Here is a 26,368-nt window from a genome sequence, read left to right on the forward strand (position 1 = left end):
AGAGTGAAACCATATTATGAAATGGTTCACCACATTAGTAACTTGAAGGGCAATGTCTGTCTGCTTTACATGCAAAGAAAATACTGTATATGATTTACTTTGTCTGCTTTATTTTAAGAAGAGGAAAACACTTCCTCAGAAGTGCATAAGGAAGGTCCTCCAAAGCAAGAAAAGACCCTGTATAAACTATTAAAGATACATGAAGCCAATAATAAGGACTGGTTCTTCAAAACGTCATTTGCTAACAATCTAAAAATCATTTAGCTTGAAATTAAAAAAAAAACACAAACAACTTGATTCCTTGCAGTGAACAGTTACCTGATGCTGTCGTATCCGAGAGTGTTCCAGCATCAAGAGAAGAAGAGCTGGGTGCTTGGCCAGACAGTCCTAAGCTCTGCAGTCCAAGTGCACTGCTGCTGCTACCTGCAAGAAGAGAACAAATGATGAACACCTTTCTACATACAAACTACATTCACTCTGGCCTTCTATGTGCATTTCTTTGTTCCACTACCTTTGCTTTGATGGTGGTCACATCAACAGCTTCTGCTCTGCTTCTTTCTCAGTTTCCTCATCTGTTTCCCTTTTTGAGTAACAGCAATGTTGACGTCTTACCTTGCTGATCCTGTTGCAGGCTCAGGGCAATAGCCAATTCCACCATGGTTTCATCATCTGCATCTGGAGGAATATCCAGCATTGGAGGGAATCCCTCTGCTCCAGCCAGAAGAGCCTCCAGGGGAGAAGGGTTCCCATTGTTCACATTTTCAGAAGTCTCCAGAACCATTGATTCAGACTGTGGAAATGGAACACAGTGAGAGAGCCCCTGTCAAACCACCATCAGCTAATGGAACAGTAAGTATCAATTCATCATACACTAAATTAAACCCAAGCACTTAACAGATTCCAAAGAGAAGCACTCTGGACTTACCACCATTTCAAAGTCACCATGATCAACTTCACTTTGCTCTTGGCTTTCCTGGCGGATATGCTCACCATTTGCTATCCCAGAGCTCTGCAGCTTGTCTTCTGCATCGTCGTCATCATCATCATCTTTATCTCCTGCATTACAAAGGATTAATTCCCAAAGGTTTTTAGTGGGGAAAGAGAGAAGCAAGAAAGGAAATAAGAAAAACTAGTTTTGTCCTGTTTAAAAGACTTTTGTGTGTGTGTGTGTGTGTGTGTGTGCATCTTTTCTGACAAAAAAAAGTAGGTCATGCTCATTTATAGGAAAAGAGGAACAGATTTTGCATACCCATAGGAGTATTGCTACGAGGGGAGGATGGCAAGGTCACATGTCTCCTCTTGTTCCTTGGTCTCAGCACTCTGATCAAAGCTTGTTTGCAAGAAAAGCTCACTGCAGGATCCTAAAGGGTTAACAGTTAACCATTAAACTTCTTAAGCTTCACGTGCTTACTCACATTATGTGGAAAGATGGGAAATATGCTTATGACTCTCTGCTGGTCATGATTCACATAAGCTTACATCACTGCCTAACTTCTAAACCCCCTGTCTTCCCCAGCAGCCATAAAGCAACACTTATTACACAAGCAGTATGTGACAAACATTACTGAAACACAATGAGAGACATTTCTCCTTTGTTCACTTCTGGCTCCATGTTTTTGGCTGCACGTCTCTATTTTGTACAGCCTCATCTTACCATTGCACCTGTACTTAACTCTCTTTGTGTCACCTGCATTATAGGCTGATAGAGAGCAGAGCAGACTACATACTGGGCAAAGTAACATCTGCATGTAGATCTTGGATGCTGTATGGATACAATCCAGTTCACACGTGCAGTATCCATGGATAATATCCACCAAAGCATTGACTGTGGCCTCAACGTGAGTCAGACCTAAGGAGGAATAAAAGCAGGCCTGGAATCAACTCCCTTTCCTCTTTAGCACAGAACACGACACTGCAGGACGCATCTATTATTTGCAGACTTTAAAGCACAATGATTGTGTCAACAAAAATCCCGAAGCTTCAATCCAAAATGAGCTTACACACCAGCCCTGTAGGGTATATGGAGTATTGAACATGCCATACACCACTGGATATCCTAATAGAAGCATAACCAACTATGAACAAACCAATCATCAGTTCCTTTTTACTAGAGTATGCATGTATTTTTAACAGAAGTGTTAGTGTAGAATTTACAGACATACCTCAGAAAACGTGTGGCATTATTAGCAGTTTAAAACTAGTTTGGAATAAATCATTTTCTCTGTTTACAAGTTTAAAATAGACCAAAATATACAAGCTTGTCTATAGCAAATGAAGAGTTAGCACACCTGGCAAGCAGGCAGGAGCAAGGAAGGCATTTTTGGGCTTCGATGCATGTAGCTTCCAGAAGTGGTTTACCAGCTGGGTAATAAAGGTGCAGCCCTCCCCTTCAGCGTGTTTCTGAGCCTCCTGCCCTTCTTCACTCTCTGTGCAGTTGGAAGAACAGCTGTCAGACTTGTGCAGGGAAAAGTATTAACAAGCAGGAGAACATCAAGTTTATTTGAAAAAGGCCTTTGCTAGAGGTCCTGATGTCCTCATTTCAAGGACCATCTCAGGTCTATCACAGTTCAAACACGGCCCCATCAACTGAACCACATGCCACAAAACATTCTGAGTTAGCCTAAAAGACAGTAAGAGAAAATCCAGACTTCTCTACCTGTTTCCAACTGTGACAGCTTCGACTCTGTATAATGCACCAGATTGTTGGGTCTCATAATAGCAATGGATCGAGCAGTGATGACCAACCTCTGAAACACTTCAGGATCAAGGTCCTTTCCTTCTTTGGTTGAGGAACTCAAATACTGAATGGCTTTACTTAGCAATGCTTGATCCTGGAAAGTGAACAATAACATTGGCAAAGAGAATTGGATCCGTGCACAGCAGAACAGCAAAACAGCTGAAACACAACTGTAGGATAGCTCACAGGGAAATCTGCTTTAACTTTCTGGTCAGTGTCATCTAGAAATGACAACTAGTATCATAAGGTCACCCAGCAACAGTAAGAAACAAAAATCTGGTTGGAGAATCCATTTTTAATTTCCCTCGTGCTTAAATGTGGACAGGAAAACCATTGTAAAACCATAACCACCGAAGTGGTTGGCAAAGGTATCCCAACCACTACTTATCCTAGTATTTTCCTATCACTCTAAGCCAGATGCATAAGGAAATGGAAATCCTGAGCTACATAGTTTACAAACAAACCTGTGTTTCAAGATCCTGATTTCTCTTGATTAGCAGATATTATTCCACAACAAAATTTTCAAAGAGCATCTTAGCTAGTGAAGCTCTGAGGAAATACTGTATCAGCATGGCAGACAGTAGGATCTGAAGGAAAATTAGTCCACAGCACTACACTGCAAAGAAAAGATGCTTCTAGGGCCAGCTGCACCTCTACCATAAGCGAGCAAGAAGACAGAAGATGCTGAAATCTTCGAACCATGTTACCTTATGGTTATGGTATGCTGAGCGACTGGTGTGCAAGCTGGCCAAGAGGCTCTTGGTTTGCTGCTGGACACTGGAAGGAGCAGGCATGGACAGGAGCATGGTAGCCAGTTCCTGAGCAGCCGCCTTATTTTTCTCCTGTTTTCAAGAACAGACAAAAAAAACCCCATTCTTCAGTTCACTAACCATTAAGGTGATGCATGATTCCAATTTCTCTGCAAGTTCCTACCTCCCTGCAACACAGTTTTGATATTCCCTCAATGTACTATTTGACATTTAAAGAACATTTCACATGCCTAAACAAGAAAAGTCCTTTTCAGATTTATGGGCTTCTACCCCGCTGTTTTAGTAAACGAGGTCACTCTGCAACACAAAAATCCCACCAGCAATAAATGCAAATGCCAATTGTCATTCTAAACTAGTTTCAAATGCTTTTCGCTAAGTCAACTTTCAGATCAGTGCTGTGAGCAAAACGGATGCAGCTCTCTCCTATCAGGCCCCCGGGGGCTGCAGGAGGTGCTGCTGATCTCACCCCTCCTCCCCCATCTCAGAAGAATGTATTCAGAAAGTTACTTGCCTTCTCGTTGACTGGTCCTACAGCAAAGCAGCTTTCCAGCGCTTCTAAAGAACTCACTACTAGCCTGGAGGGAGAAAGGAAAGCAGGCTTGAGTACAGCAACCCTTCTCTCTCCTTAGCACTTTGCTTTATGCGGGCTACAGTCATGAGTAGCTCAGAGACAGCTAACGAATGCCAAGTACAAAATCAAAGCATGATAAAACCTGCCACAGGCACCATGCATATCATTTCATTGTGTTACAGACCAGAGTTAAACCTGGCTCACGCTCACAGACAAACTTAGGACTGCTTTAATAATCCACAGCTGAAAGACAGGGGCTTTTCTCTACCAAAGAGGATAAAACATTTCCTTACGCAGCCTGCAGCAGGGATAACTTGGATTGTCTTGACAGTACCAATTCACCATGGCCCACAGACGTACATATGACTGCAGATCAAGGGTTGGTATGACACATGGGAAAAAGCGTAACCGACTTTTCTAAGGGAGCAAGATTCTATTTGCTTGCTATTTTCACACAGGTTGCTCTTTCCAATTTGGAGTTTCAGCACAAAATACTCTGGAGGAAAATTAACTGGGTATGACCCGCCTGAGAGCTGCTGAAGTTTTGACAGCAATAAGGCAGGCTGGTAAAATACTTGCCCCAAGGAAAACCTTATTTACACCTTCGCAGCAAAGTGCTGACCCTCCCCTGCAGCACTCTTTCATGCCTTGAAGTAGAACTAGCTGAAGTGCACCTGGCACACCAGGAGCAGTGCAAGAGTATAGGAAAAGGGAGGGATGAGACAGCATAGGATTGGATACGAGGTAGAAGGAACAACAATTCCGAGGTCTGGAGGTGATAACTAACATTGATTTCTCGCACCCGCAGCCATAAAGCCAACAGGGGAAGAGAAGTGGGAGAAAAAAGCGTAAGGAGGGACGAAGCAGAAAGGAATCTGTCCAACAAGCAACAGTCAAGCTGTATGCAGCAAAAATCCGCAGACCGCCTCATCTTTACATTTTGCTAAATCATCTGCCATGCAATGACCAGAATGTAAAGAAGCGAATGTCACTTGGAAAACAGAAAATCAACAGTCAACAAAAGCCACACCATGTGTTCTGTCTCTGACACACACTCATTCGTGCAGAGAAAAGGATGCCATACTAACCGGTCCAGGGTGGTTAGGGACTCAGTTTCAGAACTTTGGGGGAGCAAAGAAAAAGAAAAAAATAATAATAATAATAATGTGTAAAGCTCACAGAAAAACTCCCTACAACACATTCTAAGCAAAAGGCAAATTAAATGGGGAAATCAGGAAGCTGGGAGAGCGATATATACAGTCAATCTAAGCATGACTCTTTCTGTTTGGGCAGCAGACACTTGCCTGACAGCACAACAGATAAAGGAGATCCAGGCCACCTAGCACAGAGAAGCCAAGCACACTGCTTAAAGCACAACTGGAGGTTAGATCTGAAGTACAGGCACTGAAGTTCTGATAGAAAAGCTGCCTTAGCTGTTCCTGCCCAAGAGGCCCTTTGTGAGGTAACCGTGCTGCGTTCTGTAACTCCTATATAAAAATAAAATGAATCATTTCTTTTGGTTCCAAATTTTTAGGATCTAATCCCACTGCTTTGGGAAATCAGAAGGCATGTCTGTGCAGAGAGAGACATCTGGTGGAGATGTCACAGCAGAGGGGGGAAGAAAAGAGAAATTACATGCAGGAAAAAAAAAAAAATCCCAAGATAAAACGTTAAAGGACAGCAATCAGTGTCCAAACAGGTCGTTCAGTTGGATGCTACTGGTACTTCAAGTCCTGAACTTCTATGTGAGAATGTCAGTAAGACAATTAGCTGTGATTTGCTCTAAGTCAAGCAGAGTACACCTTAGAACACCACATTTTCAGCAGTGTTAATTCTCCTCTGACCTGTTATCCTCTTGTCCCTGCTAACTTGCCAGACTATATAGCACAGACTGTATAAGCACAAAGAAAATGGGATGGACATCAAAAAAAGTTCTATTTCTTCTGCCCAATATATCCCCAGATCATCCCTATGAGTCTCAGTAGGGGTAATAGAGGGGGAATCAACACTTTCTCCCCTGAAGCAGTTAGGCCTGCAATACACAGGTTCTTAAGATGAATTGTTGGGAAGCATTCTAAGCAAGGTCACACAAAAAATACACCTTCAAACTCAACTTCATAGAAGCCTAAACTTGGTGACCTCCAGGGAATAGAAGAGGACTAACTTGAGAAAATGCACCAAAGAAAGCAGAAATCTACTTCAGACCTTCGAGACTCCTACAGCAAACTAATTTAGCAACATGAAGCATGCACACAGAACTCTCCCTTTAACTCACCAGATAAATCAAGAGAGCACAACACTTTCCTTAGAACCGTCAACTTCTCAGTTGTTATTTTGTATGGCAGTGAGAACACTGCACTAATTCCCTAAGTTCTCCAAGTTTTGAAAGGCACAGAAACGTGCCTAGGAGCCTTCTAGAGCTACTAGTCATTTACAAGGAGCAATACAAGTAAGACTGCAGAGATACCTCTCCAGGACAGTCCCACTGGCAGCAGCAGGGGTAGCTGACTCTGTGTCTCCAGTACCATTCCCTTGATTCAGGTTTGGGGGACAAACATTGCTCACGGAAGCAGATGGGAAATCCTCAGGGGGCTCGTCAGGCCATCCAAACTGCTCTTTGGTTTTGCCATAAATCTTTATGGAATCCAACATTGTGACTCCAGCAGGATCCACAGAAGCCCCAACTGTGGTGAGGAGAGAAATTTGTTTAATGACTAACAAAATAAGCTGCATGAATGAATGCCCACACTAACGGATTCACCTCCTTGTTGAGGTTACTTCCCTTCCATATTACCTCCACCCAAAATTCTTCAGCTGGGCTACTGCATATTCACCTACCAGGCTGTAAAGAAACAGCTATTGTGTGCATGATCTGCCCCTCAAACTGTTCCTGTGCTCAGGTCAGATGAACAATTTGTGGAAACTCTCCTCCCTGTGAGCTGAAGTAACTTCAACGTAGCCAAACAAAACCAACAGGCAGGCAAAGCAAACGATTAACAAAAACTTACTGAAGAAGGTTAGCTTTTTGTCTGCTTGCAAGGCTTCCTCACGAGTGAAAGGGAAGTCAAACCAACGAGCTCTGGTCAGATTCAGCTGCATAGTGCGACCAAATATCTCCAGGTATGAGGGTGCTCTCTCTATTGCTTGTGTGCCTATCTGGATCCGCATGCCTGTCATCACCATCGTGCTGTTATTGTTTGTAACTTCAATGGTGAAACCTCCAGGCTGCAGAAGACAAATCACAAAGGAGTACCATCACTCAGGACAAGAGCATCACCTAGAAGCCCAACGGAATGCCCAAAGTGCCCCATTTACCTTTGTGTTGGCCACATACATGCCAGTGGAATTGAGCCGGTGCTTTATCTGCTGAGCATTGTAGACTTGCAGCAGATCATTGCCTCCAAACTCCACATCTGTGAGTTGCTGGTTGTGTTCAAAGAAGTCAATAGGAAAGTTCACTTGGCTGGATGTGCGAGTTGCTAAAAGAGATAAGATAGATATTTTTGACATGAAATATTGTCAAGAGGCAAACTGATGGTAAAACAACTTGCAAGAGCTCTGCTCCTTTGAAAACACCCATGCTAGCCAGATAGCTATGTATTGCTACACAGATCTATAGAAAGACTTCCCCCAGACCAGTACTTAGCCTTGAGATGAACTGGTAACTGTCAGAAGTGAATGCCTTAAGCATCTACGTGATGTTGATCAATCCTCATGTTTGTATTTGCCACTGCTAGCTCGCATGAGATACAGGAGAAGTCCCTTACTGATAGCAGCTGCCTTGCGCTTGCGGACAGGCTTCATGATGCTGATGACACTGCTAGGCTGCAGGGAGGGCTGGAGCCAGTAGGAGGTGTTCTCCACATTGGCCATGTAGATCCTTAGGCTCCCATCTTCGCAAAGGAGGATCATAGTAGTTCTCTGCTGCTCATTGCAGGCTGTGTGACGAATGGCCACCATGTCCTGAATCTGTGAATGCAGACAATGGAAGTCAAGGAAACGACCTGGTAACTGCTGCTTGAAGAAGCAAACACTTTGGATTAAAAGGCTGCCAAAATTAGAGATCTTGTTATTGGAAAAAGAGACCACATCTAAAGGGCCAAAATATAGAGAATCTCCACAGACCTTTGCTTTGGCTGGCAAGGTTTTAATCTCCTGGATAAGAAAGGTGTCTGGCTTCACCATCACCACCAGTGGGACACCTGTGGTTTGCTGAACACAGCACACCAAGCCAGGGTGGTTCATGACTTCAGACCACTGGCACAGGGCTGGTGAAGTCTTACTCCCACCATTTGAACTGCAAGAGATGAAGGACAGAATGATATTGATTTAAGAAGCAACAAGTGGAAACACACAAAAATTCATGAGCATTAGACCAGTTAAAGCTTCCTCCACTGCAGGAATTCATATCACTGAACAGCCAGGAGCACTACGTGCCTGATTCATAGATGATAGACCTGAGATTAAAGTTCTGGATGTGTACCTGTGCAACCCCGCTGTCAGGTACCTGCTTTATCAGGGGGGTTGGGCTCGATATCTTGAGATCCCTTCTAATCCCTGCAATTCCGTGATACTGCAACTAAAGCAAGCAGAAGACACGAGCATCCCAACACACAGCCCTGATCTGTACTATGAGAACTCAAGGAAACACACTTACCTAGTAAAATCGTATGACCAAAGCCTAGACAGTAATTTTAAAATGGTTTTCAGCTTTCTTTTTCAATCACAAGCTCCTGTCATCAGGCTACCATTAGGGGTAGCAACATATTGCTATGTCTGAGCACAGGAAGCTGGCACGCAGGTAAAAATTCACATGGATATACAGTACCATGTTTCAGCACACTCAGTGGCAGTAAGCAAGGAGAATCCGTGTGACTGCGTCCACAGGTTGAAAATAATAAAAAAGAAAAGGCAAAAAACCCACTAAGCTAAATTTAACTGAAGACAGAGAGCTCTTGGAACGTGACCCTTCCACAGGGCCTACTCAAGATAGTGGCTTTGTGTCAAGCCAGCAATGAGCCTGTGGCTGAAATGCCCAGCTCCAATTGTCAGAGCAGATGACAGAATAGCTTTTTTCTTGCCACATTCATAGCATAAGGGATTGGTTTCCCTCGAGGGAGCCTGAAAATAAGCCTTAATATGCACAATGCACAAGGTCCACTGCAGTACTGGTGCCGAAAGGAAACAAAGGCTTCCTGCTCTGCAGCCTCCGTGAGGGTGGGTAATCCCATCAGTTCCAGCTGCTGCACCAGAAGCAGCTCCACACAGTGCAGTAAGGTTGCTCTGAAACCACCTTTCTGCTGTGAAATCCTAATGGGGAGAGATGCATATGCATCCTACCGCTGAAACAGCTCTGGTTTCAATTCATCCTGATATTAGGCCAGAAATAACATTAAAAGTAACGAAAAAACATCAGTCAAAAAGAGGAACTTCACTACAGGCTTTGGCTATTTGGGACTGGCTTGTTAATCAGTAATATTTATTTCTAATACATCGACAGAAAAACTTCAAGGGAGCTTTGCACCTGAGTCTCACCTCTTTATGTTAATTGGGAATAGTCGCTGCACTTCCAGACTGGCCCGGCTGATGGTGGCTGCAAAGGATTTGCCTTGACAGTAACTGAAGAACAACATCTGTAGGACATGGGAGTAATACACTGACACACCCCCTCCTGCTACCTGGCCATTGCTGTCCTGTAGGATGAGAGAAATAAGGACATCCAAGATAAATGTGCATCCTCCGAAACACTCTCATGCAGTCAGGCTTTTAAGTTTCTCAACTGATCTAATTATTCCACAAGCCTTTCCACCACTGCCTTTCCACCCGTGAGGGAAAATAAGTCCAAAATGACATTTTCTAAGCTAAATTCCCTGATGAACTCATCCACCAGATACTTCAAAGACTTCCAAACGGGATACTGAGATTGCATACTGCAGGTAGTGCCCTCAGCTACTGCGTGCTTGAATGTCGTATGACAGTCTCACATGGAGCACTCCCCATGTTCCCAGCTCATAATAGAGCTGTTCTGCAGGCCTTCTTCTCATCTATTTCCCTGATTCAGAAATGCAGGCTGGAGGAAAAGCACTGAGCAAAACGTGGATGGATTTTGAAGTCACCTGCATGCATAGCACACCCCAAGAATACAGAGCTGCTATGGACCAGAAACAAAGGCTCATTCCACATATGCAGCTCCAGCAATGGTCAATAACTTCATTTGCTGCCACACCTTTGGAATGCCTCCCTGTGAACAGCACTGCTCTCAAGACATCTCCCTGCTGAGAAATCCCGCTGGGCATAACTTCAGAGGAAGCCATGGAAAAACATGCTACATTTTCTAGCTGAAAGGATCAAGGGGTTTAATTTTTACCCCCACTCCCATTCGCTGCAAGGATATTTCTCTCATCAGAAGAATGGCAAGCTTCATTTATCTAGATAAGCGAGCTTTAAAAAAGGGAATAAAAGGAAAGGAAACTTCTGCCTTTGACTGTAAGACTAAAAATACGAGAAGTCACTGTGCCTATGCTCCAAGAAAGAGAAGTCATCAGTACCTTTAGGTCCTCGTGATTGACTTCAAGCACATTGGTGACATAGAATGGGCCATGCTGGGCACTGCTTGCCTCCTCCATGAGCTGTGTATAGATGTACCCGGCAGAAGACATGATCACTATTATGTTCTTTCCCTCCTCATTGAAGAGGAAAGTGACATCCCTGATTTTGGAGCTTGGTAGAAGGAAATAAAATGTTGGGCTCAAGGCATCCACGGAGAGATCGTAAATCTGTGGGGAGAATTAAGAAAAGAATCAACCACTGTGAAACTGAACAGTCTTTTCTTTTCACAGCACAAATAGACAAAAGTTAAGAGTAGGGAATGCCTGGTACGTGTTACAGTTCATTTTTCTGCTCTTTGAGTTATTTGGTTTTGCCTTTTCTTGCAGCAGCACGAACATACATTTCCAATTTATTTCTAACTACGAATATAACTCCACTGCATGCAAGTCTGCAGAGATCCAGACTTAAAGTCTGAAATAGACAATCACAAATCATCAGTAGCTTATGAGCAAACATACCTTCACAAAGTCTGCAGTCACAATAGCAAGCTCTGTTTGGGATCCTGGCAGCCACACAGCTTTAATGATGAAATTTCCAGTGGCCAGTTGGGGATGAAGTACCAAATGGTCAGAGACTGATCCAGAGCTGCTGAATGTTAACACGTGGCAGTCCTGGAGTAATGAAAATAATTGGTCATATATCAGAACAAAATACGTGTGTATGTTTCAAGCCAAGAACAGTTAAAAGCTGGCATTCATTTCAACTTCAGTAACGATTCACGCACTAAGAATCTAAAATTCCTGCACTAACATAAGTGACATGAAAGTCAGTTTAAAAAATATATATATATTCTGTTCCAGATGTTTCTTAGCTCAATAACAGATTTGTGGCTTCTGCCACAAAAAGCTGAATCTGAATTTGGGAGAATACCAAAAAGTGAGCCCTTGTTACAACACACCAGCTGTTACGGCCTAGTTCTAACACACTTTAAGTTCCACATGGGTAAACCTTGACTTCAGTCTTCAAATAAATCTGGCCTAAATATACTAAGAACTATTATTTTGAGGCATTGCCCCATTTATTACATTACTTATATAGGTACTGCCTCTTTTACTTCACCTATCTAGTAAGAAAGTGATTCAAAAGCTAGAATTAATGACAGACCTTTGGAGCTGGCTCTGATACAGTTCCTCAAAAGAAAACTACAGATGGTTTTGAGATGAGGTTTCCAACTGCCTAGGAAAGAGTTAGTCAGGCACTTACTTTCAGTCCACACACAGCTAAGTAGTCCTCCTTGCAGGGATTCCCAGTTAGGCTCAGTACAGTAAAGGGAACAGGTGCAGATGCAAGGCGTGTGAGGGTCAGTTTTCTTTTGCTAGAGTCTGCTTGTTTCAGCAATGCTGAGAGCTGAAGGACTGTAATCTGCAAAAAGAAACGAACCTCCTTACCAAAATTTAGAATTTCTGAGAGAAAGTCATCTCCATTCTAGTTCTATAATGCCATCCCTGCACTTTTCACCATTTCTGCTCTAGGAATTCTTTTCTCTGAAGAGCAAGTGGTTGTTCTAAGCCACGCAATTCTTGACAGAAGACATTACTCACTCACCTTGCCCTTTTCATGACTCACAGCCAGGTGCTGCCGACGTCCATGTGGGGATGACAGCACACACATTGCCACACGTCTCAGCACATGTGCACTGATCAGCTGCCGGATTGTCTGGCCCTGATCACCACTGTAGTTCATGCGGACGTTCTCAAAAGCACCCTCTTGGGAGCCAAGAGTTGGGACCTGAGCCATTAGCAATGAAGAAAGCATAAAAAAAAAGTGCATCACTGAATGTTAAAAGCGACCCACAATGTAATTATCCAGAATAACCACTTTAGTAGCATACCATCAACTGATCTGTCATTTCTACTGACTTGTCCAACGTATGCAGCTCATTGAGAGCCTGCTGTGCACGACTGCTGCTCCCCATGGCTGAGGCTTGCTGGAAGTTTATCTGAATTGCATCCATTAAGAAATTCAGCATCTCTAGCACCAAAGGAGCAAAGGAGAAGTTGGCCTACAAGAAAGAGACATGGCAAACGAAGATCAAGATGTTCCTGCTAGGTATTCATAAGATCTGCATCTCAACTAGTTTTTAAAACCTGAAGTTGCTTCTGTGATCTCTACTATCAAAAAGAGGACCAGAAAAATAAAACAGCTTGGCTGATAATCAACACTGCTCACTAAGATCCTCTACACTAACCACTTTCCTTCTAACAGCCAGCTGATAACTGTACCTGGGACTGTAATTCCTCTCGACAACCCTCAACATTTCTACACAGGCTGCTCTTCTTGGGTTTTTCTTCCTCGGGGCCCTTCCCCTCACTGATGGTAACCTTGGCCTTCTCTGCAGGAGAGGTGCTTGCATGTCGAATGACACTCTCGGGCACTCTGGGCTCACTCTGGAAGGCTGATTCCTTCATGGTAGAGCTCATACCACTGCTAGGAGTTCTCTTCACCAAAGCCTGGGAATGACATAGGAATGTTGAAAGCCCAAACCAGCTTTCATCACTGACAAATTGAATACAGATTGTAACAGCAACAAGACTAATGCAATTCCAAAGAAACAGAATGCAGAGCTCTTAAAAAGCAGCAATTTTCAAAAAACAGTATCCTGCAAGCTACTCCCCATCCAAGTACAAGCAAAAGGTTCCTTTTTGATATAAAGTTACTCTGCTGCTAGTAGAAAACATGAGAAAAGACTGTATCAGCTGTACAGCTTAGGCTAACTTGTGCATACTCTAATGATAGGTGGAATCAAGACACTTTACCAGGCAACTGCCATCTTCCTTGGCTCCACAGTCACAGAAGAATGATCCGTATTTGGCATAAGAAATCTCATGATCCTTGTGACAAACTTTAGCACAAACGGTGCAAACACCAACCCCATCAACCATCTTGCAAGTGTGACAGTGATACCTGCACAAAACAAGCCGGTTGAGTTATGAAGCATAGTACTTCCAGAAGGCTCTACAGACTGCATTTGTTTTTTTTTTTTGATAGCCAGAACTAGCAGGCTGAAATTCTGACCAGGAGTTTTGAAAGGTTCTTACCAATGTTGATTCATGAATTCTTTCTGTGTAATGGTGAAGGTACAGAGTTTATTACAAAGAGAATCTTCATCCTATTAAGGAGAAATGCGTTCCAGTAAGGTATTATAACTGCACTTCTACAGCAAAGGCAGATGGTACAGGATGTGTTTCTCATGCATTTACATGAATATTTTAAACAGCTGTGAGTTTTAGCACCACCTAGCTCATTTGCAGCATTAACTGTGCCTGTTGCCTACCGAATCTTCAGCTTGAGAGTCCTCCTCTTCCACTGCCAGCTCTTCCACCCAATCTGAATCCACCTCAATTGCCCGTTCCTCGCCATCAACAGAAAGATGACTTGGTCCTTGTCCACTGCTCTGGCTCAGTGCATTAGTGACATCAGCCAGGTAAGAGACGATATGGCACGTACACTCCAGGATAGTAACATGCTATGAAATGGAGATGAATGAAAATGAGGGGCAACATTTAAATCCCACAGCAGTTACTATAAAGCAGGAAAATATAACACACACACACCCCCAGTCAAATTGTTTTCAAATTCTCACTATGCAACAAGAACAAGAGAGCTGATGCGTCTCTGGCCTGAGATTTATTTCTGCCAATAGAACAACAGCCACGTGCCTTACCTTCCCCTGCATGACGTTAGCATTCATTTTTTCTACAACGTTCTTCTGAGACAGGTATTTCTTGCTGTAACACATAGAGAAGATCATTACAACTACTGGTCTCAGGGAGGTATAAACTCAGTTTCCACCTTAGCTTCAAGCACCAAATTTGCTCTAGCTGAGCAACAGGAAATGTGCCAATGCAGTGATTACTAAAACCATCAAGAGTGGAAAAGATGACGAAACCATGTTTGTTTGTTGTGGGGGAACAGAGCCTAGCCTGCCTCAGACACCTTATATTCCAAATAACAAACTACAAAATAAGTGTGCATCAGTAAATATGCATTTCTGCTCCTCTATTATCAGAAAAAAAAGACAGTTTAGTTGAAGCAAATGAACAAATAGCAGTAGACAGTTTGCTCTCACCATTTGCCCAGCCAATCAACAGCAGCACCATGAAGCTGGAGGTGTCCTGCACCTTGTCCTGCACTAGCCAAAGTCGCCATCACAACCATCAGTTCAGGAAAGCCTGTGCCATCACCGTTGGCCAACATTTCCGTTGCCATTGGTATCAGAGTGCTCAGCAGAACAGTGCACACGCCTTCTCCAACTTGGCTAATAAAAACAATGAAGATTTCAGATGCTGCACATCATCTACAGGAAGGGCAGCTGAGGCCCACATTGCAAGAACACTGACCCAGCAATGCCCTCATAGCCAACAGCTATGCCCCAATCATTTTATTTGAAATCTGACAAAAGGAAGCAATCAGTAACTCAATTCATTTACGTAACTAGAGATTGAAACAAATCAACAGTGCACAAAGTAATGACAGAAGCTGTACTTCACCTGTTTTCCCGAACAATGTAAGTTGTTAAGAGCTGTAGCAGCTGCCTGTTCTCTTGAACAACATCCAGTTGGTCTGAATCTTTGGGTGGAGACATGGTCATCCTGGTTAACCAGGCCTGGAGATGTACAGGCTCCACACAAGCCAGCTGAGCCAAGGAGCCACAAAGTCGCAGCAGGCTGGGGTTGGGACTCTTCTCAGCTGATGGAGAAAACTACAGTGAGTGACAGATGCTACTGTGAACGTGTTTGAAGGTGGCTCTCCCTCTGTCAATGGTCCCACTCAGATAAAATCTTTACTTGGAATGGGGACCTGGTCAAAGCACTCGCTTTCTCTCCTACTTAGGAAAACCAATCAGCTATAAGAAGTAAATGCAATTTTTTTTCAAGATGCTTCACTTATTCCCTGACATGAGCTCAGACACAAATCATCTTCATCTTTCTCTGACACTAAAATCAACTGTTACCCAGTACTAAAAGGAAGAAGAGCCAAATAAACTTGAAAAGCTTAAAAGAGGAAGTGAGAAAGGGATGAGCAACACACAGAGGTGACACAAAACCATTAAAAGTGAAGAAGTCACTCCAATTCCTTTTGGAGTTTTTCTTTCAAGCACCTTCCTTATTGCAGTCTCTCCAATCCAACAACAGCAGGAGGTAGACAAGGAGATGACAGGGATATTTAACACAACCACTTACTTAACTGGAAGAGTTTGGTGAAGAATTTCAGCACTCTGTTGCAGAACTTTGCTGAGAGGTTTTCATTGGCTGTTGCTATCATGATCTGGACCAATTCTCCACTGTATGAAAGGAGTGAAAATTAAAGTCAGCTTTACAAAATAGCCCAAAACCAGAAAACAGTCAGCTTTCCAATAGGGGAGAAACTTTCCTCCACTTAACACTTTATATCTCGTCACAGAACCATTGTGGTGTTAGCAGTTTCCAACACAATCAGTCTTCATAACTCTAAATTATGCCAATACCCCACCTTCATCCCTGCAATTAGCCATCTGTTGCTCTGGGAGGGACTGAGAGAAACTGGGATTTCACAACTTAAACTGCACTGTCACAGAGCATGTCTCATAAAACTCCTGATACTTTTCATTTCACTAGACCTCCACTGCTACTCACCACAAGGATTTGCTCATGTTTTACTTGGAATAACAAAATCCTAAGCCTTCTCACTCTCCTGCACTGCTTGAAGGCTGTCCTGTCCTTACACAGGTCTGCACTGTTCTGCACAAAGGCATTAACATTCCTGAAGAGCTGACAAACTAAAAGAAATGAAGTGTTTGGCTTACAACTTTCACACAGATTTTACCTTTCTGAAAAGAATTCCTCCATGGCTTTTCGAGCTTGGCTGCTCTCCAGTTGTTTCTCTAAATGCTGTAAGCATTCCTCCAAGATGGACTCATCCAGGCCACTGAAGGTCAAAAAATGCATATTGGTAAGAATATATATAAGAATAATTTCAATAATTCTGAGAGCCAATAAGCAAAATAAGAACCAACATTGCTAACACGATTCTAACAAACCTTCCACTAGCTATAAGAAACTCCCCTTTCCAAGAGACAAGAGAAAAGCAACTGATGAACAATATCACAAAGACCAACATACCCACCAAATGATCAGGAAAAAAGAGTGGCACACACTGTAGGCAAGCTACACAGTAGCTTAGAAATTTAGAATAATCTACATCTTTCCAGCTCCTCATGTTATAAATTCCTCTAACTTGCTGTTCTTTTACACTTTAAGTCTCTTTTAGAGTTACTCCACCATTCTCTACTGTGCTCACCCTCACTCCACAACACATACTGCAAGCAAAATCCAATTATTTTTACATTCTCTAACAGAAGGCTCAATAGATCTCCTTCTGAATACACTCCATCCAGAGAGGATCAGTGTTAAAAAGATGCAATATCATCACGCCTAATGGTTTTATGTTTCAGATGGGCAGAATCAACATCTGTGCACCAAGCTTATTCTCTCTATATACATAGCAAGTAAGGGGTGGGAAGCATAAATCTGGCTAGTTGGCCATGATAAAGGAGGGATTAGCCATCCTTATAAACAGCAGGAATAGAGACAAAGGAATATAAAGCAAGTTAGGTCGGCATCTCCAGCTTTGATTTGGTGCTTGTATTTACATAATTTTCTATTTGATTAAATAAAAACCTATCCAGATACATATGTGATCCATCCAGAGTTAGAAGAGATGATTAAAATCCACGCTGCCTAAACTGCAATGCTGAAAATTCTGGTGAGCTGAATAAAGTCTCTTACATTTTCAGTCAACAAGTATAATAGTCTTCAACAGATAAAAATAAGCTGATTTTTCGCCTCTCTGTCTTGCTGCTCAAGAAACCACACTGATTTTTAAATATACTGTAGTAATTCTTTGTACACAGCTTAATTGGAAGAGAACTAGAAGCCACACAGTCCATTCATTACCTGTTTGGATCAGAGTGATGGGCCAGTATGTTATAGCATCCCGTGATCAACTTCTCATAAACACGTGCCAGGAATTCATCTGATTCTGCAGGACCCAAGATCCTTTCTAGGGAGTTGCTGCTTATCTCTGCCACGCTCTCCGTGCTGGTCTCCAAAAGGAGGGGCAACAGGGAATGAATCACCTGTGGTGGATTCAAATCATCTGACCAGCTTGAAAAGAAAAGAAAAGTAGGTAATTATATGCAGTGTAGACAATTATTTTGTTTGAAGCTATCTTAGTGTTAAATGCCTGGAAAGAACAATTCTTTCATGTAATTCTTTCTTATGCTTTGAAAAGATCACACAAATGAATGAAAATAAAACACAATCAGATTTGATCAATATGGCCTCAGCTAATTGTAGAATCATAGAATGGCCTGAGTTGAAAAGGATCATAATGTTCATCTAGTTTCAACTCCCTGCTATGTGCAGGGTCGTCAACCAGCAGCCCAGGCTGCCCAGAGCCACATCCAGCCTGGCCTTGAATGCCTGCAGGGATGGGGCATCCACAGCCTCCTTGGGCAACCTGTTCCAGAGCATCACCACCCTCTGAGTGAAAAACTTCCCTGTCTTGTGCCTCTTGAACAAAAGGACTAAGCGTTCCTATTAAGGACTCTACCTTTTGGAGATACAACAACAAGACTGAAAAGCTATTCATTCAAAACTGCACACTGAATATAGCATAGCTTAAGGCTCAGTTCAAAGTACAGAGCCAGTTCAGTAAGTGTTCCAACAGAACAGTCTGATCAAGACACTCAGAAGATTAGAAGCAAGAATCCAATATAAAAAACATCACTTACACAACGAGATCCCCAGTAAGTCTGACCAAGGAGAGAAGGGTGTGCTTTAGGGAAGCTGCAAGAGGTAGACTTTGGCTGCAGAGAGTACCAAGGTGGGCAGCCTGAACTGCACTGATGTAGCTTTCTGCAGGGATTGTGTCATTTGCAAAGGCGTTGCGCTAAGGGTTGAGACACACACACGACAATCAAAACAATCTGTGTTTAGCAGAAAGTCAGACTACTTGCCATTCCCACTAATTTACAGAGTTAAGATTATGTTGGCTCAACCCACGAGGCTGGACTCACCCACGAGCCAATGTTTGGAAATTCATTGGTATGAATGTTGTTCCATGAGTCACATAAAGTCTGCACAGCTGATGGTAAGTTCTGAACAAGCACTGGACCTGCAATCAATCCAGAATTGTAAGTCACTGTGTAATACCATGGGTCCTGTTGAAAACCAGAATGCTTCTAAAAACTGTTTAAAACTAAATCATGAATTAACCAGGACACAGTTGCAGCTAAGTTTGACCTGTTATCCTGCTGAAGGCCACTCTCATGCTTTTCTACCAGTCAAAAATACTCCTGAAGTTTGCATCAGCTTCTTTCACTTCATTAGAACAACAGGAGACATGGCAAATATTTCACAGTTTGCCATACACTTCCATGCCATTCTACTGGAGCACCAGCATGGTTATAAAAGCATTTCAATAAGCCAGATAAGTTCACAAGTTAGTTACTTTTTCAAGGCTTGCCCCTCTTTTGCAGCTGCTATAATACTAAAAAGAAAAGACTCCCCTGTCCGCTGCTGACAGGATAATACAGTGGTCTGAACACAGTGGTAGAGGAAAAAGAACACACTAGCCAGTACACAGCTTTGAAGTTGAACGTTGGAAACATTGTAGAAAGCTTCACCTGTGCACAAAAGGAAATCTGAACTATGCAGGATGCTTACCTAGAGCATTGGACTTGCAACGGCTGGATCCAATGGCCAGGACAGCAGCATAACCTCGTAGCTTCTCTTCAGAAGGTCTGTTCTCACTGGAGCCCTCCTCAGAGAGGCTACGTAGCAAGTAAGATCTGCATTCATGAGGGAAAGGATTCACTTCAAGGAAGCAGTTCTGCATTTCATAACTAAATGTGTCAATATGGTGACAGATAAGAAAGCCAACTCGTGAAGTTCTGCCCCATACTTCATGTGATATCACTAAGAGAGTTCGAGGCTTTTATCTTCTCTAAGCTTCTTACCAGCAAAAGCATCTGCTCAAAAGAAAAAGCTGATTTACTTTTGCTTTCTTCTACATAGGGGCTAATGAGAGTTTAGAAGACTTCAGACTCTTAATCTAAGAATTAACACCCCCCACCTCTCTCTGATGGTCTCTGACAGTCTCAATAATGAGAGTGAAATAACCTTAAGCAGCACTGTCCTACAGAGTGGTAAGAAGGGGTTTCATCTTTGGAGGAAAAGCTGATTTTACAAACTTGCAAGAAAATTTTGAAAGATCAAGCTACTTAGACATAATGACCACATTACAGCTTGAATAGCTTTGTCTTCTTTTAGAAAACAATGGTCAGCCTAAAGGATCTAAGTTAGAGTAACTACACTGGACTATTAACAGACCAACCTCTCTTTACAAAAACAACAACAAAAACCCCTCACGTATAGAAGAAAACATTATTTTTATCAGAGATGCCATGGGTTGTACCTGGTAAATGTAGCATAAGTGTCAATAAGCTGCAGTGTAGCAGGTAGGAGGTTCTTGGTCATCTCTGAAGACTTATGTGGATCAGTTTCTGCAGCTAGCTTGGTAAAGTGCTCATCTAGAGAAACCTGGATCTTGGAAATTACAGCATCGAGGGTGTAAATGGACTGTAAGCTGGGAACTTCGTGCAGCTGGAGAATAGTTGTGCAATCGATGCCACAGAATGAAGATATCTTAAAATACAAATGAATGGAACTGTAAGTGCAAATCATTCCACAAGAACAGATGTTCCATGTGCACATTTACATTTGCAACAGTTCACCTGTCGAGCAAAGTATTCTTCTGCTATTTCCACATCATATTTTACTGAGCTGCACTTGTTGGAGGCCAATTCAATGAGAGAAGCAGCATGTTCAGCTTTCATCCCCTGCTTGGTAAGGTGATCCTACAGATGCCAGAAAAAGACCACAGTTTAGAAGTGCTCTATAATTAAGCATTCTGCCAACTACCAGGCTGGAACACTTCAAAAACGCAGACAAATTCCCACTTCTCACCATGCCCACACAACAAATCCCACTTGCACTAAGCATAGAAGAACAAGAAACTGACATTCTTACTAATAAACAACATTACAAAACTGCCCAGTGAAGATGAGACTGTAACCTTGATCCATGTGACATAAGAAGGGATTCGCAGGCGAGAAGACCAGCGCAACGTGTGTAAAATATCACATTCACTCATCTCTGGTGTGTTTGTAGCCAACTGATTCATGTAGTTTTTGGATGGAGGCAATATCCCCAGTATCCGCCACAGAATCAAGAAGTAGTACTGAAGTGCACAGGCTTCCTAAACAAAAGCATGGTTGGATAAATTAGTAAAGGAAGATCACAGTTTTAAGCATTATAGCTGCTCAAATTACCTCATCAAGGCTCTAGACTCATAGACTAGAGGCATAGACTCATGTAGATGTGCTAAACTGGGCAAAATGTGGTGGATTGAATTTCTGTCATATTATGCAATGAGGCATAGAAGGAAGAGGAGCAAGAAAAAAAAAAAAAGAAGAAAAAAAAGAAGGACTACACAAGGATTACACAAGATTTTTCTGTTTCATCATATTCCAGGCAGACCTACTGGCATTACCAGGGAAGTACAGTAAGTCTAAAACATGCTATGGATTAAAAATCCTTGAGTGATAAACCACCAAAGATATTACCATTAGCCATAGGATTTTTAAGTTGTCCATCACTCCAACCACCGTCCAGAACACTTTGAATACTTAGTTGAAAACAATAAGATTGAAAATCTGTTACTCCTCAGCACAGACAACACTACAGCAATACATACAGTCTTACCAGTGCAGTGACATTTTTGTTCTCTTTCCTCCTGAGTGTATCAAACTGTGACCCTGCTGCAAGAAGTGAAGTCAGTGCTGTGTAAAGCTCATCATACTTCATAGTCCTAGAGAAAAGGACCTCACAAACCTGCAGAAGATTACAAGTCATGATCACTGTTTTGCATCTGCATTTATTTATACTTTCTGTTATGTATTCGTAACACCCACATACCAAAACTATGCAAAAATGTGACTTCAGGAAGTTAATTCTGTCAGGAATTCTGAAAGAATTTGATCAAACTGCTGGGAAAGTAACCCTGCTTATCATATCTTTGCCTCACGTGTTTCAGCAGCACTGAGAAGTAATTGTGGATATGATAGGACTCTGCTTTGCAGCATAAATAACTGAATCATATGCATTATGACAAGCTGTCCAACACAGCTTCATAGCAGTACATCTGAATTTGCAAATGGACTTCCTTGACATACAACTCAGTGCAAAAAAAGAATCCCACATTATCTTACTCAGTCACTACTCTTCACTCCATTTGGATAAAATTCCTGCTCTAGTCATTGCATCAGGTCCTTCCTTCTCATCAGTTTGCCCTGGCACTTGTCATGCCAACACTGCCCTTTGAAGGCTTACAGAAAGGTCTCTACATATAAATCCCAGTACCGTGCTATCTAGACGGTTCAGGTCATCTTCAGAAGCTTCTAGAGATAGGATGCAGTAAAACCTGGGCTGTGGAACTGCATCTGGAAGGTGATAAAGAGCAATCATTTTGTTTACTAAAATCGTTCAAGCATAACTACATGCATTTTCATCTGCTTCAAGTACGCCTGTCAAAGGCAGGAAAACGTACCCAGGCCATATAGGAATGGCTCTCACTTATTTGCAAAAGCAAATCCTGGAACAAAAAACCCCTCACGTGTTCTTTCTTACCTGATGAGCAGTGTTTGGTCCAGTTTTCTTCCACCTCCTTAAAACCATGATAGAGTGGGACAGAGGTTCGTCTGCTACTGTCCTGGGATCCACTCACCCAGCCAATGGGTGGAGTCAGCAAATTATACTGCACCTAAGCAGAAAAGCATCAAGTCATTAAGCAGGGGAATCACAATAATAAACAAAGAGCCATAAGATACAAACAATCCCATTCCTACAACACAGTTTTCTCAGCTTCTGAGGGAAGCCCTGGATCCTACCTAACGAGCTTCCAACTATTGAAAAAGCCACACACAGAATACCAGCATCTCATTAATGAGAACAGTGCCATAACTCAACAGGGACAAGCTAAAGCAAGAACAGTGCATACAAAGTATTTGAAATGGTGTCTGAATACCCAAAATAGTCATGAAAGATGAAGGCAGGGCTTTCACCCTGTCCTTAGCAGGATTTATTAGGACAGCAGTTACATCACAAATGTATGCTCTAAATGAACCTGCCATTAGGAATCAACAACTCTTATCAGTTAATCTCTTATTATAATCCGAAAGATTGGTGACAAAACCAAAGAGATCAGAACACACCAAACGATTGCCTGTCACAGATCTCTGCTGAGCAATGAACTACGTTTCAGAACAGAATCACAAAGTTTTACCTGTTCAAATAAGTACACAGGGGCCTTGGAATACTGATGGAGCAGATAGTCAAACACCAAGAGCAGGCGTGCCACAATAAGTGGTACAGAACTTTGCTGGGTGTCCATGTTCACTGTCAGCTCCACAATTGTCTGGATACAGAGCATCATGATAGACCTGCGGCCCCTCTCAGAAAAATTGTGAAAAATAAGCAGCAGCAGCTGGAGATGTTCAACGTTCAGATCTTCTGCATCGCTGGGAAGGGTCCCCTGCAAGGCATTCTGCTTCAGCGTGCCCACAAACCTGACAACAGGAGAGAAAGTTCATGCATTCCTTTTCTTCTTGCTTAGATACACCTTGAAGACCTCTTTAACCAGAGCTTAGAGAAATATTTTTATTATTTTTCTGCTTATTCTTCTAATCAATACTGGCGATTTCACAAAGATGATGACTGACTTTCAAGCTAAAGTAAAATTATCTCACCTTTCCCAAACTTTAAGGCATTCTGGGACATCAGGGTCTCCCTGGGCAGTGGCTTTATGCTGCCAAATAAGGAGAAGTCTTGAGAGCACCGACAAACTTTGAGGATGGATGTAGAGAGGCCACGGACCTTCTGAGAAAGGGGCAACTCCCAGTTGCTGAAGAAGTGTGTTCTGGAATAAAGCAGAAATTTGGTGAAAAGAAGGAAGTCCTGCCTGCTTTCTTTAATTAAAAGCAAGATTTAAATAAAAAATATTGTTCCCAGAGATTGTAAAGTGCTAATACAGCAATATTTCTCTAATCTTAAACATATCACATAGCTACTGAGGATGTTTACGTTGTCATTTTGCCACCTAAAACATTACAAATTTTGAACTTCAGCAGCAATGCAGGACAAAATGGCATTAATGATCTCTACTCATTCACCACAAAATCACAATGGGACAGATTAGGCTTTGGCAGAATCACACAGATCAGCCTGCAGTTTGTGCTTCAGCAAAAAGGTTGTTTAGCTGCTTCTGGGGGAAAACAAAAGTGTAAAAAAAGGTTTTTTAAACACAGACAACTAAAAGTATAGGCTCTGAATACACTGGTTGGTAAGCAAGCCCTACTTACAAGTGTTAAGTCAGGTCAGCCCATGACCCAGCAAAGAAAACTAGAGCCTACAAAGTTAGCAAAGGGATTAACTTGATTCTCCTGAGAGAATTCCAAGGCCTTTTGGCATCAATCCTGACAGCAAAGTAAATCTGCAGGAATGCCTCTTGCTAACGCATGGATAGAGGCAAGTCTCCAAAACAAAACACACAGACTCATTTCTCCTTTAGCCTTTATCACTTTCAAAATTCAGTGGATTAACCTGAACTCTGGATGTTAAGCTTACACACTGCAAAGTGTCATTCAACTTGGATCCAGAACATTCCATGCTCTGTTTGGAAAATACCATTCTCTAGGGCCAAGTGGAATCACAACACGCTACTTCAGGTGCAGAGTCCACACAGAGGCACTGACAGACACCAACATTTGTTCATTTCATGTATATATTCATCATGGCTTTACCTGCAAGGCAGGGGACTGAAGATCTGAGGTCACTAAGGAGTGGTTGAAGTGGTACAGTGCAGCAGCAAACTCCTCATCTGAAGTGCCTGTAATACAGAGACCGAGCCATTCACTACAGTTGCTCTTCCATACTTATGATTTCTGTATGGAACTATGAAAATAGACACCTGCAAATCCTACTATCTGTGCTTTCTAACAGAGAAGTACTGCTCACTCACCCTTGAGCCCATCCTTATCCACTTCTTTGATGATGCTAGCAAGTGTTGCCATGTGCTGCTCTGAAAGAGAGACGCTCAGGTAGTTGCGAATGAAGTTATTCCTGGAGTTCAGCATAGAAGAAGTGATAAAGTTCAAAATGTTTGAAGCTAGGCTCAAAAACTGAAAAGAAAAAAAGAGAAACGTGCTATAGAAGCAACAAAACCTGAGGGAGTATAAGAAAACATTAAAAAAGCCAGAACTGTCAGCAAAACAGATCAAGTTCCCCAATAACATCCCTGGCAGCAGAGAGATTTACTTTACTCATTGCAATGCAGCTCACTGCACTCCTTATCATTTTAGTAATTCTCCAAAAAAAGTTTCAAGTCTCCAAAGCTCTTGGCAGCAGCATTTATTTTTGTCTTTCCCCAGCACTAACGGCATTCTATCAGCAACTTAACTTACTTACAGCTCTGCCCTCATTTTCCCTCTTCCTTTGTAACCCAAACTGATACTTCCAGTCTGATTGCTACCAACACGGTAGCAATATTCCACTTGATGGAAGAGTAAACCAAATACATTTCTTTAAAGCCAATCCTCCATCAGCAGTATATTTAATAGCTGACATTTATCATGTTACCTGTCAACACAGCTAGCTACAGCACACATCATTTCATTAACCCTGGAGACCTTTCCGTACCAATTCTGGATCTTTGCGGCTGGCCAGGATGTTCCCATTCTCTCCAGCAGTCTGTTTGTTTGGGCTTTTGACTCTAGGAGAGCTCTCCAAAGGTGGTGGTGGAGGGGGAGGTGGTGGGGCCACTTTCTCTTTGCTTGGAGATATCGTCTCTTCAAACCACTGCCCAAGGATTGGTTCACTGTCATCATCTGACATAGGAGGCAAAAAAACCCAAAAGCACAGGATTGTGAAGGACCACCTCATGCAAGGGACTTGGTACAGTAAAGGCCTGAAAAACTTCAGTGAGCAGACCTAAGGCATCTGCAATCTTCATTTCTCCCTTCCAGTCACAACACTCAGCAGTTTTACAGCAGGAATTTACAAGAAGAAATTATTTCCACTCTCCTCTCAAGCAAATACTGCCACATACCAGCCTCTCTGGCTTCAGTTTACATAAAAGAGTATAGTCAGCATTGCTTCTGCCAAACAGATCTCACAAACTGCTTCATATTTTCAGCATTACATGTTATTTTAGCCTAAGAAGGCAAAATCACAGTAGCCAGGTTTCCACAAAGTCTGAAAAACAGCACAAAATCCTGACTTAATTTCTTTGTTGAAAACTCTATTACCTTGGCTGCTGTCCTCCTCAGTGCTGCTAAAATCATCCTCATAGTAAGTATTTGAATCAGTGGAGGCACTTGCATCACTGCTCATGGAGCCCTTTCTCTGACGTTGCAAGACACACGCCTTACAAGAACAGCAGAACAAATTCAATTTTAGGATTATGAAAGACAAGAATTTGAAAACAAATTATCCTCCCAAAGCATTTTAATTTGCTTCCAGTAAATTCTAGTCAAGCGATTTATTAACAGTTTTCTCAAGATTCCTCTCCCTTAAAGTTGTA

The 26,368-nt window shown here is 42.3% G+C and overlaps 1 protein-coding gene across 5 annotated transcripts in view; it reads right to left on the reverse strand.

Annotated features, from left to right (window-relative positions):
- UBR4 (ubiquitin protein ligase E3 component n-recognin 4) overlaps positions 1 to 26,368 on the reverse strand; it is a 67,634-nt gene that overhangs the window by 34,015 nt on the left and 7,251 nt on the right. For 3 of the 5 annotated variants that reach the window (XM_085242194.1, XM_085242193.1, XM_085242192.1), the window contains exons 14-59: positions 26,094 to 26,211; positions 25,486 to 25,673; positions 24,809 to 24,968; positions 24,591 to 24,676; positions 23,538 to 23,707; positions 23,075 to 23,357; positions 22,420 to 22,552; positions 22,153 to 22,232; positions 21,496 to 21,624; positions 20,807 to 20,989; positions 20,466 to 20,588; positions 20,147 to 20,376; positions 19,396 to 19,520; positions 18,747 to 18,844; positions 18,462 to 18,619; positions 17,623 to 17,832; positions 16,493 to 16,594; positions 15,871 to 15,971; positions 15,178 to 15,376; positions 14,757 to 14,945; positions 14,352 to 14,415; positions 13,962 to 14,153; positions 13,726 to 13,796; positions 13,444 to 13,591; positions 12,910 to 13,137; positions 12,519 to 12,689; positions 12,233 to 12,415; positions 11,891 to 12,049; positions 11,146 to 11,298; positions 10,627 to 10,854; positions 9,614 to 9,771; positions 8,204 to 8,375; positions 7,846 to 8,047; positions 7,394 to 7,557; positions 7,087 to 7,303; positions 6,546 to 6,762; positions 5,167 to 5,199; positions 4,019 to 4,082; positions 3,445 to 3,579; positions 2,657 to 2,831; positions 2,289 to 2,426; positions 1,728 to 1,849; positions 1,250 to 1,361; positions 926 to 1,056; positions 613 to 790; positions 319 to 423 (exon numbers count right to left, since the gene is read on the reverse strand). In XM_085242194.1, the coding sequence (XP_085098320.1) occupies positions 319 to 423; positions 613 to 790; positions 926 to 1,056; positions 1,250 to 1,361; positions 1,728 to 1,849; positions 2,289 to 2,426; positions 2,657 to 2,831; positions 3,445 to 3,579; positions 4,019 to 4,082; positions 5,167 to 5,199; positions 6,546 to 6,762; positions 7,087 to 7,303; positions 7,394 to 7,557; positions 7,846 to 8,047; positions 8,204 to 8,375; positions 9,614 to 9,771; positions 10,627 to 10,854; positions 11,146 to 11,298; positions 11,891 to 12,049; positions 12,233 to 12,415; positions 12,519 to 12,689; positions 12,910 to 13,137; positions 13,444 to 13,591; positions 13,726 to 13,796; positions 13,962 to 14,153; positions 14,352 to 14,415; positions 14,757 to 14,945; positions 15,178 to 15,376; positions 15,871 to 15,971; positions 16,493 to 16,594; positions 17,623 to 17,832; positions 18,462 to 18,619; positions 18,747 to 18,844; positions 19,396 to 19,520; positions 20,147 to 20,376; positions 20,466 to 20,588; positions 20,807 to 20,989; positions 21,496 to 21,624; positions 22,153 to 22,232; positions 22,420 to 22,552; positions 23,075 to 23,357; positions 23,538 to 23,707; positions 24,591 to 24,676; positions 24,809 to 24,968; positions 25,486 to 25,673; positions 26,094 to 26,211 (6,985 nt within the window). The remainder of the gene's footprint in view (positions 1 to 318; positions 424 to 612; positions 791 to 925; positions 1,057 to 1,249; positions 1,362 to 1,727; positions 1,850 to 2,288; positions 2,427 to 2,656; positions 2,832 to 3,444; positions 3,580 to 4,018; positions 4,083 to 5,166; positions 5,200 to 6,545; positions 6,763 to 7,086; positions 7,304 to 7,393; positions 7,558 to 7,845; positions 8,048 to 8,203; positions 8,376 to 9,613; positions 9,772 to 10,626; positions 10,855 to 11,145; positions 11,299 to 11,890; positions 12,050 to 12,232; positions 12,416 to 12,518; positions 12,690 to 12,909; positions 13,138 to 13,443; positions 13,592 to 13,725; positions 13,797 to 13,961; positions 14,154 to 14,351; positions 14,416 to 14,756; positions 14,946 to 15,177; positions 15,377 to 15,870; positions 15,972 to 16,492; positions 16,595 to 17,622; positions 17,833 to 18,461; positions 18,620 to 18,746; positions 18,845 to 19,395; positions 19,521 to 20,146; positions 20,377 to 20,465; positions 20,589 to 20,806; positions 20,990 to 21,495; positions 21,625 to 22,152; positions 22,233 to 22,419; positions 22,553 to 23,074; positions 23,358 to 23,537; positions 23,708 to 24,590; positions 24,677 to 24,808; positions 24,969 to 25,485; positions 25,674 to 26,093; positions 26,212 to 26,368) is intronic. The other 2 variants (XM_085242195.1, XM_019622358.2) reach the window with 1 other exon arrangement.

This window comes from Meleagris gallopavo, chromosome 23 (assembly GCF_905368555.1).
Source record: "Meleagris gallopavo chromosome 23, MGAL_WU_HG_1.1, whole genome shotgun sequence".
In the NCBI taxonomy this organism is placed as follows: Eukaryota; Metazoa; Chordata; class Aves; order Galliformes; family Phasianidae; genus Meleagris; species Meleagris gallopavo.